This window comes from Nicotiana attenuata, chromosome 3 (assembly GCF_001879085.1).
Source record: "Nicotiana attenuata strain UT chromosome 3, NIATTr2, whole genome shotgun sequence".
Classification (NCBI taxonomy): Eukaryota; Viridiplantae; Streptophyta; class Magnoliopsida; order Solanales; family Solanaceae; genus Nicotiana; species Nicotiana attenuata.
The window spans coordinates 29713115-29723779 of record NC_031991.1 but is presented as its reverse complement, the minus strand read 5'-3'; the positions used below and the strand labels follow the sequence as shown (position 1 = coordinate 29723779).

At 36.2% G+C, this 10665-nt stretch overlaps 1 protein-coding gene across 1 annotated transcript; it reads left to right on the top strand.

The window, feature by feature from the left end:
* On the top strand, nucleotides 2510-4223 carry LOC109224578. The gene is made up of 3 exons (XM_019389132.1): nucleotides 2510-2733; nucleotides 3280-3338; nucleotides 3843-4223. The coding sequence occupies exons 1-3, from the start codon at nucleotides 2652-2654 to the stop codon at nucleotides 3975-3977; spliced, it is 276 nt and encodes a 91-aa protein (XP_019244677.1). The 5' UTR covers nucleotides 2510-2651; the 3' UTR covers nucleotides 3978-4223.

The following is a 10665-nucleotide window of genomic DNA, read 5'->3' as shown; positions in this document are numbered from 1 at the left end:
TTTAAAACAGTTATAGCCAAAAAATCAATTTCAAGTCCGGATCCAAACTAAATAATGGGATTACCAGTCAATTGACTCTCACAAAATTAGTACCAAGACTTAAACTAGCCCGGATTACGAGCAAATCAGAAACAGACCTAGAACTAATCAAAATTTCTAAATTAATAACATGAAACAAGAAAGAACTGAGAACCCTAATAGAAAACTAGAAGAAAGGAAATCTTACTTAATAAATTTTATTCTGATAAAATCACACTAACACATAGCTAACCAAGATCACAACAGACTAATAACCAGGCACAAAATCAAAACAAACATTAACGGAAATTAAATGCGTATCGGAGTAGAGGTTTAACAAGTATGAGAACAAGAAACAAACTAAACAAAATAAAGAAAGGAGAACCAAACTTAACTGACGCTCGAGACTCTGCCACTCTCCGATCTGACGTTTGAACCAATCCGGTGACATTCGACCACCACTGACACTGAATTCCTCATGAGGAAGACGAAAGGATCGCGTAGTATTAATTTGGAGAGGTTTGGGGCAATTAGGGTTTTGGCCGGAAACTTTGAATCCATATTCGAGAAGTTCCGGCCATTTTTGAGGATCAGGGCCTTGGGGGTTTGATAGAGGAGGTCGTGGTGGTCTTATGGTGTAAATTTGGTGGGGTTTGGTAAAGGTGGTATCCTGGCCGAAAATTTCGATCTAATATTCGAGCATTTTGGTTACGATTTGAGGGAAACTAGGTTGGGGGTTGGAAAGAGGAGGATGAGAGGATTGAGGGGTGTAATTTTTGAGTGATTTGGAGCTTCGCCGCCGGCGGCGGCGATTTCCGGCCGGCGGCGGACGGTGGCAAGAGGGTGGAGATACGGCGGGGTACGGTGAGGTACGGTGGGGTACGGTGGTGGTGTTACAGTTGTACGAGGAAGATGATAAGTGTTCTTGAGTTCATACAATTTTTCGGACACTTTTTTTAAACCCTTGGACTAATGAGGACCGTTAGATGATGGGGAACGGAGGGCCACGATTAATTGGTCTAACATTATTTCAAAACGACGTAGTTTCTCCCCTATACTACGTCGTTTTAAGAGCTTTTGGACCGGGCAGTTGGGCTAGTTTTGGACAGGTTTCAAGTGTGCAAATTTTGGGCTTTGATTTGGGCTGGGGTGAATTTAGCCCAAATTCCTTTTTTTTGATTTTGTTTTCTTGCTTTTGTATTCTATTTATTTATTTATTTATTTTGGTATTTTAGTATTTATTTATTTTTTTCTGGTTTTATAAAAATGCTAGAACAAAACAAAGACTCAATTAAGCTATTTAAACTTCCTAAAATTACTTAAAAAATTCTATTTAGAAATAAAACGCAACAATTAACAATTAAGAGCGCAACAGCCTATTTTTTGCAAGTTTTCTTTAAACTTTATTCTAAATCTAATTAATACCTAATTAATACTAAATTTGTAAAAATAAAAATCCCTAAATGCATGTGCGTATTTTCCTGTATTTTCATATTAAAATGCAACCAATTAACACCAAAATTCACACAAAAATTCACAAAAATTGTAAAATAATAAAGAAATCAATTATTTGAAACTTTTGGAATTAATTTGCTTAGGGCAAAAATTACGTGCTCACACTACAAACACAGTATGTATCCATAAGAAATCAACACACACACATACTCACTAAAGGATTGGCATCACCTCAGCATCAGTTTCTACTTAGCAAGCTTGGTGTGTTAAATATTTTACACCCTTCAGCTTGAGGGGGAGTACTGAAATATATAGTTTAATAAAATATATAGAAGTTAGTAAGATATGGGGACCTAAATGTACATGTTAGAAGTTAGGATATGTTAGAGTTAATTTAGTTACTTAGTAACTAATTGTTAGTTAGAGGTGTATATAGTCCATAGTCTTGTACTCAATTTGCTCATTGAGCTATTCTTCAATTCCAAAAATTCTTCTCCAAGCTTCCTCTGCTAACATAAAAAACTATTGCTCTAATACGACTAATTCTTTGAGAAAGAAAAAAAATCAGTTTATATGGGTAAAATCCTTATTTTTTTTCTTTTTTGTCTCTAATTAGTTCTAGCTCTTAACGTGAGGAGGAGCAGAGGAAGGTGTGCTGTGTTGCAAAATCAAAATATAACAACTGATGGAAGATATTGTGGAGCTGGTCTTAAAGGCCAATTTGCAAGGAATGTTGATATTAATTTACAATGTAAAATTTATCACTAAAAACAAAGTGGTATACAGTGATAAAATTATGTTAAGGGTCCATGCTCCCTGTTCTGGTGTTAATTAAATGATACATTAAACTATTAATCCACTAACTCTTTAGACTTATAGCGTCCCAACAAAAGAAAAGTGGTGCCTCTCACCTTTTTTCATTTTGCAAATTTAAAACCAAAAAGCATAATAAGGATTGAATTCTTTACAGTAAAATATTTGTCTTCATTTCTATCCAAAGCATGACACTGTACTTCAAAGCAAATTAAAATAGTACTATATATTTAAATGTTCTCTGATGCAATGTAGAGAAAGTAAAGCATCATTGCTTCCACTTCTTTTCATAGAAAGATAAAAGAGTGCCAGAGAAAAAGAGTGAAGTGCAGATTAATTAAAAAAAATCTGAATAATTAGAGATAATGGGTGGTATCATGCTACTCAAGAAAATTGGTTTCTTCTTCCTTCTCATAACTGCATCTCTTTTGCCAACTTCATTTGCAGGTAGGTTTATTTGAGGAAGCAAATAATGGGACTTAACTTTAATTAATGTCTTATAGTACATGATCCATTCTTTCATTTTTGTTAGGTCTTCTTGCTTAGAATCAACAAGAAAAGTACGAAATATAGCCCTTCTTTTACACTCTAATTTCTTGTCTTTTCTTTTTTTTCCTTGTTGTTTTTCTATCATATGGCCTTAAATCTTGATGGTATATTACAAAGGGAAAAAAGAATATGTTTATTATTTACTACTACAAATAATAAGGCCTAAGTCGTCAAAGGCAAAACTCCTGCATGCAGTGAGCTCTCTTCTAAGTTCTCAAATTTCATTAATCTGCATCATTTAAATATTACATTTCGTTAATTCAAGGAGGGAGTGACATTATTTTCACTATTTTCTGTTTCAGAGTACAATAATTTTGTATCGTTGTTAAAGTCCTAGCTAGCCATGTGATCAGAGTCACAACTCTCTCATGGCGCGCGGTGAACTTTTTCTTTTTTTCCTATCTTTTCTTAATGCAAGAAAATTAAGGCCCAAATTTCATGCAGGTCGACGATCGACGTCTTTGAGCAACTTTGAGCAGGAAAAGCTAGGTGCATTTCATGAGGTTTGTATTTAATTCAGTCACCAATTTATTTTATTTTCTGGACACAAATAAAGAGCAATAAGAAATACTCCTAATGAGTAATATTTATCAAGAAATTGAAAGTATTACATGTCTGGCGCTTTTCTTTTGACAAAAGATTTGACTTCTGGTAATTGGTTTTTTCACTCTTTTTGCTTATAGGGTTTTCACACGCGCGCGCACACAAAAGCTTTCTTGTTCCTCTTTCTTTTTTTCTCCTTAAATTTTCCAACTTTAATTAGCATGTCATATATCACGCCCAGGGGCGGATATAATATTTCAGCTATGGGTTCAGTTGAACTCATTGCTTCTATCCTAGACATGGATTGTCCGTTATAAAAAAAAAACACTAAAATTGCTAAAATTTTGAGCTATGACCCCACAACTCAAACAAGGTGATGGGTTTTAGTTTAAATCGGAACCTTGAACCTTTATAATTAAAATCCTGGATCCGCCTCTGATCATGCCAAGATTTTCATGGAACAGGAGCAGCAGTTACGCCATGATGAGGAGGTGAGTAAAATCCATGAAAGGCTGCTTAAGGTGAACACAAAGGATTATGGGAGATATGATCCAACTCCTGCTTTATCCAAACCTCCTTTCAAGCTCATTCCCAACTGATGATCATACGATTTCGAAATTGTTAGGGTTTGTGGAAACCCTAATATGAGTTATGAATAGGAACTTGAAACCCTAGTACTAATACATATATGTGTTACTATATATGTTTGCAGCTATATATAGTACTGTAAGATACTAATCCTTGTAAACTATGTAAGTTTATATTTTTGCTTGATCAGCTCTGGATGTAGTTTCTCCATATGTAATATATGTGTAATTATATGGAAAAAAATAAAATTACTTATGTATCTGTTTGTCTTGCGTATGATCAGTTACCCGTTTCATATACTTTCTATCAAAGTTCATGAAACTGGAGATATCTTTACTACAACTGGATGTTCCTATATTTGGCTGATGATCCAGTATATATTTAAAATTTTATGACTTTTCAAGTATTTATTTATATTTCATATCGAAAATATTAAGTTCCATTTAAGTTCTTGTTTAATTTCTGTTTCCTTTGGCTAATTCCTGTATTGCTTACCAAGTTCTGTTCTATCCTGTAAAACTCATATCGACCACCTTAATAACCTAACAGAACTATCGAATTTTTCAGTTAACTTTTTTACTTTTTATACTATGGTGTAACGTTTTTTACACTATTAGGGCATGTAAAAGATAATTACATATAATCGTCTATGAAAAGTTACATTAGTAACATGAAAATAATTAAGGCGGATTATCTGCTATAATAATTAAAATGCACTGATGATAAAAAAGTTCTTTATATTGTCAGTATATTAGTAAAATTTTAAACTTTGTGTGTGAAATTACCCTCTGCTAAGATCTTTCTGCGGCCATAAAATATAGTAATATCTTTATGCAGGAAGAAAGAGAAACCCATTGCTGTCTTTTACATTGCATATCCTTGTCTTTGAAAAAAAAACGGGAATAATTAGGGGAAATTAGATAACAAAAATATTCTCGTTTAATTTTTGGAGGGGCAGACAAAGAAAAGCATATAAAAACACATTTTGCATAGATGATTTCAGAGGTGAAATATAAATTAATTTGACTAGAGTTAGATATAATTAGTCTTGACTAGATAAGCGTCATGTAGTAAAGGAGCCCCGATATGTAGAGAGAGAAAACTACAACCCTAGGGTTATACTGCATGCACTTGGGAGACGAGTAATTTTTGTAAAAATTAAAAATTAAAAAAATTAAATTATTATTTGATTCTTAGTCGCTATAGTAAACAAGAGAACTTAATTCGAAATCAAACTTAATTCTTTCTTTTTCTTTTTCTTTCTAATATTTTTATGTAAAGATTTCTCGACCAATTAACTCCATTTGTTTAAAGCTTCAAACCGACCTTTTCTTATTCTTAACCTTCAACTGAACATGGATGGGTAAATGATTCATACACGAAGATAAAGAGTTGATTTCTAATGGTAACTAAATTTCAATGTTTAATTATGTATAAAAGAAAAATTGAAGCAAATAGCTATTGAGGATAGATAGACATATAATGCCTAATTATCTATGTGTCTCTTTCTCCATGCCTAATTATCTATTTGTCTCTTTTTCTGTCACTTTACCTTCAATTTGGTATACTTGAATAACCGATTATTGAAGTGAATATTAGCCCTTTTTTGGTATTCTCTCTGTATTCAAAGACTAATCACAAAATTCTCCCAATTTGAGACTTATCATACTATATTTTTTATAGGCTCTTTTTTTTTGGTAACTAACTTTTTATTAATCACCAGTATTGTAAACTATACAAGGTACCATAGTTATCTAACACAACTAACTATCATATTTACAGTATACTCTTTCTCTTCCTAGCTTCCTATTCCAAAAAACTGTATTTTTGAACTATATCTGCTATTCTAGGAGGAGCTCGCACACAACAAACGCATGCGATCTCTTTGGCTATCCTCTCCCATCCAATACTTGTCTTCTCAAAAATCCTTTTGTTCCTCTCTATCCATATATAATGTACTAACTTTGAGTATAACATCTTGAATAGTTGGCCTTCTTTTGACTTGCCTTTGGCTCGTTTGATCACATGCTGCACATGTTGCTCTCAGCTATCTGCTACTATGCTTTGATTTTGTGTCCAGCTCATTACCTTATGCATCCACTGATTTTGTATATTCACATTCCACAAATAGATGGTCTCTAGTTTCCTTTGCTTTCTGACATAAATTGCATTTGGTCTCAATCATCATGCCCCATTTGTTCAACCTATCAGCAGTCAGTAGTCTGTTCTGCATTTGCAACCATACAGTGAACTTTGCTTTTGGTCTTGCAACATTCCCAAAAATCAAGCATTTCCATGGCATTCTCGGTTGGTCTCCCAGTAGATGAAGGTATATTTGCTTAATGACACCCTTTTTCCTGCAAATATGTATACTATCCTGCGCTAGTATATTCTTTGTTTCCATTATTTTCCTCACCATCCAGCTTGCTTGTTTTGAAACTATTAAATGCTCCAACTGGCGCCTTTTATGTAATATGCATGCATGAATCCACCTTATTCACATCCTATCTTCTTTCCTTGCCAAATCCTAGTATAATTTGATAATAGTAGCCTTGTTCCATATTCTCAGGTTTATTAAGTTCCATCCTCCACTGCTTTTAGGGCAGCAGACTCTCTCCTAACTGATCAGTGCTTTTTTTGTGATGACATTGTTGCCCGTCCATAGATAGCTTCTACAGAAACTTTCCACTGCTTTCATCAACTTTGCTGACAGGATAAACAATTGAGCCCAGTAGGATTGTACACCAAATAAAACACTGCTTATCAGTTGGCTCCTTCCTGCATAAGACAGTTTTCTTGCTGTCCATGATGTGATTCTTGCTACAATCTTCTCAATGAGGGACTGTCACTGCATCATTGTTAACTTTTTGGTTGATAGTGAAATTCCCAGATACTTGAAAGGTAGCATTTCTTTTGTGAATCCCAGCTTCTTCAGTATCGGTTCTTGATCATTCTATGTTACCCCTCCAGAATAAATGAAGCTCTTCCCTATATTTGCCTGCAATCCTGAAGCTGTTGAGAACTGATTGAAACTGTTAAGAACTTCAGTCACTGAAGTAACATCTCCTCTGGAAAATATCAAAAGGTCATCTGCAAAACATAAATGAGTTAGCTCTTCCCTATAGTTTTATAGGCTCTTTTTCTATTAGGGATAGCAATGAACCTAAAATTATTATATATAATACTTTGGGCAAACTATATACCTTTTGTATAATATAATACACATATTTTTTATACATATTTTTTTATATTTGGCTAGCGGATGTAATTATTTTTGGCTGGCCATCCAAATGTATGACTTGCCCGTTTGGAAAAACTACACAGTATAGCCGCTCCAAAAAAAAAATAGTCTTTAAAATATATACTCCATATTTTGTATATTAATGTATAATTATATATTTTATATATATTTGACTGGCGGATGTAATTATATTTGGCCGACCGGCCAAATCTATAAATTGCCCTATAAGTTCAATTTAATTGTGTAAAAGCCCGTTAAGAATAATAAGGAACCTGCTGAGGAAATCCTTTTGGGCCCAGGATTGACCTGATGGGTCGTACAGCAATAGGATATCCAATTGTTTGGGCTTCATAGGGCCCAAAAAATGACTTCAATGAATCATAGAGCAATGGCATTATCCAATGGTTTGGCTTCATAAGTAAATACTAAATATTGAAGAAAAAGATAAATTAAAGGGGTTTTGGCATGATATAACAACATACTCATACAATTGACAGAAAATAGCCCTAGTTATAGATATTGGCATCAAATAGCCAATAAATGTATATCACAATAATAATATGTATATCACAACTTTATTCTTCTTCTTTGTCTATATCAACATGTATATTAAAATTTTATTTTCATTCTTTGTATATAAATAATATTATTCTTTGTATATCAATAATATAAAATTATATATATAGCTATTGCTGCCTTTATCATCATAATAAAAAATATTATATTATTTGTGTCACGACCCTAGTTCACCAACCGTAAACATGTCATGACGGCACCTAGTCCCCATGACCAGGTAAGCCTAACATTTGCGGAAATATATTAATTGCGGAAAAATAGAGAAAATCAAATCAAATATCTAAAAGAAATTGTACTGAATGCCGCTTGGCAAGTACAACTCAATATCACAAGTCTAAAACAATTCCCAAAACACGGAAACTCACGGGCAACACAGGCTACAGAAGTGTATAGTAAAGATTCCAAACTCCAGAATTTCTAACAACCGAAAGAAGGAAAAACTAAGTACTAAAGATAGAATAAGAGGGAGACTCGTCGGTCTGCGGACGCAGCAGATCTACCTCGAAGTCTCCGTAGTCCTCCTGCCTCACTGATAGGGCGCCTGAGTAGAGGCACCTGGATGATCTGCACATGAAAAAAAAAACACATGCGCAGGAAGGGCATGAGTACACCACAGCGGTACTCAGTAAGTGCCAAGCCTAACCTCGGTTGGGTAGTGACGAGGAAGGTCAGGGCCATACTGAGACAAAACATAGTAATAACAACAATTAACAGTATGATAATCTGACAGAAATAATAAATACAGCAGTGAAATAAGACAGATTAAACAAGACAATAGCAAAATACACAAGAACGGAAACAATCACAGAATAAGTACAGCTCAACACCCATGGTAACAATGAGGATCTCCCAGGATACCGTCCTGTAGTCAACCGTCCAGTGGATCTCCCGGGATACCGCCCCGGTCCACATATGTGAATACCCGAAGGATCTCCCGGAATACCGTCCCGTAGTCCAACTGTCAATGTGCAGGGGGATCTATCGGGAATCTAACTCCCAAAGTAAAAGTGTAGGGGGATCTACCGGAAATCGAACCCGTAGTCCCAAAGTAAACAAACAGGGGGGAGAGCTACCGGAATCCCACATCCGTAGTCCTAATGTAAATGCGCAATCACAACCAGAAGGTACACGGAAATGAAGTACAAAAGACAAGCAGCAGATAGTACTGACCTAGCATGCTTCACGTAGTACAGTTAAGGCAACTTAAGCAATTAGGCAAGTTAAATCAACTAAACATGCTTTCCTAATCTAGCACAAGTTGTAATTTCAAGTAGAATAAAGCAAATATGGAAGGAACTCAATCTCAATATCTTAAGAAAAACCGGGTTTTCCAACAATTGGCTCAATTACACGCCCGTCACCTCGCGTACAAGGCACTCTAATCAACAAATAACAAATCCTAAGGGGAAAGGTCCCCCACACAAGATTAGACAAGCCACTTACCTCGAACCGGCTCAATATCAATAGAAACCACGCCTTTGCCACGAGTATCCGACTCCAAATGGCCCAAATCTATTCAATTCAATTACATATCGTAAATAATATTGCAAACAACTGATTCCACTATTAAATTTAGAGTTAGGGCGCGAAAATAGGTAAAATGACCAAAATGCCCCTCCAGCCATCATCTCGGAATCGAATAATTTTTACGTCTTCAGAACCCCCGTACTCCCACGAGTCTAACCATATAAAAATCTCCCAAATCGGAGGTCAAATGACCCCTCAAAACCCCATAGTTAGGTCTAAGAAATTTACCCACTTCCCATTCAAAAACACAAAATTAAAGGGTGAATTTGCGATTAGATTAATGGGTTTTAGTCATAAGAGAGTAGAGAATCGTTACCCGGTGATTGCCCTTGAAAAACCCTTGAAATTGCTCCCAAATCCGAGCTCCAAACCTTGAGTTTTGATAAAAATGGCAAAACCTCGTTTTTGAAATGTTAAGTACTATTCAGGAGTCTAAAGCATCGCGAACGCGATAGGAAGCACGCGTTCGCGAAGAAGGAAATATCAGGGCCCAAAAATGCCCTTCGCGATCGCGAAGGGAGGAGCGCGAACGCGAAGGCCAGGGGATCAAGAACTACGCGAACGCGACAAGGCTTAGGCGAACGAGATGGAGGAAATAGTGAAGCTACGCGGACGCGGGTGATCTTATGCGAACGCGAAGAGGAACGGGCCCCCCTCTCCAGACTTACACTACGCGGCGATGAGAGGATAGGCTACTACTACGCGAACGCGGTGCCTTCTTTGCGAACGCGAAGAAGGAATTCAGACCTGCAACTTTCTGCAGCATTTCCAAACTTCAAATTGCTTGGATGAGCATCCGAAACACACCCGAGGCCCCCGGGACCTCAACCAAACCTACGGACATATCCCATAACATCATTCAAACTTGTACCAATCCTTAAACCACCTAAAACAACGCCGGAAACACGAATTAATCAAAGATTCAAGCCTAAGAACTTCAAATTCCAACGAAACACACTTTCGATCAAAAACCTAACCACACCTCGTCCGATTGACCTGAAATTTTGCACGCACGTCCCAAATGACATGACGGTGCTACAGAAACTTCCAGAATTCCATTCCGACCCTCGGATCAAAAATTCACTATCGGACCGGAAATTTCAAAAATTCAAACTTCGGCATTTCAAGCCTAAATGAGCTACGAGCTTCCAAAATGCATTCCGAACACGCTCCCAACCCCAAAATCACCTAACGCAGCTAACGAAACCATCGGATTTCCATTCCGAGGTCGTCTTCATACTGTTCCGATTACGGACCATCTTTCAACACTTAAGCTCTCATTTAGGGACTAAGTGTCCCAAAACACTCCGAACCCTAACACCGAACGTCCTGGCATACCAAAATAGCAGAAATGA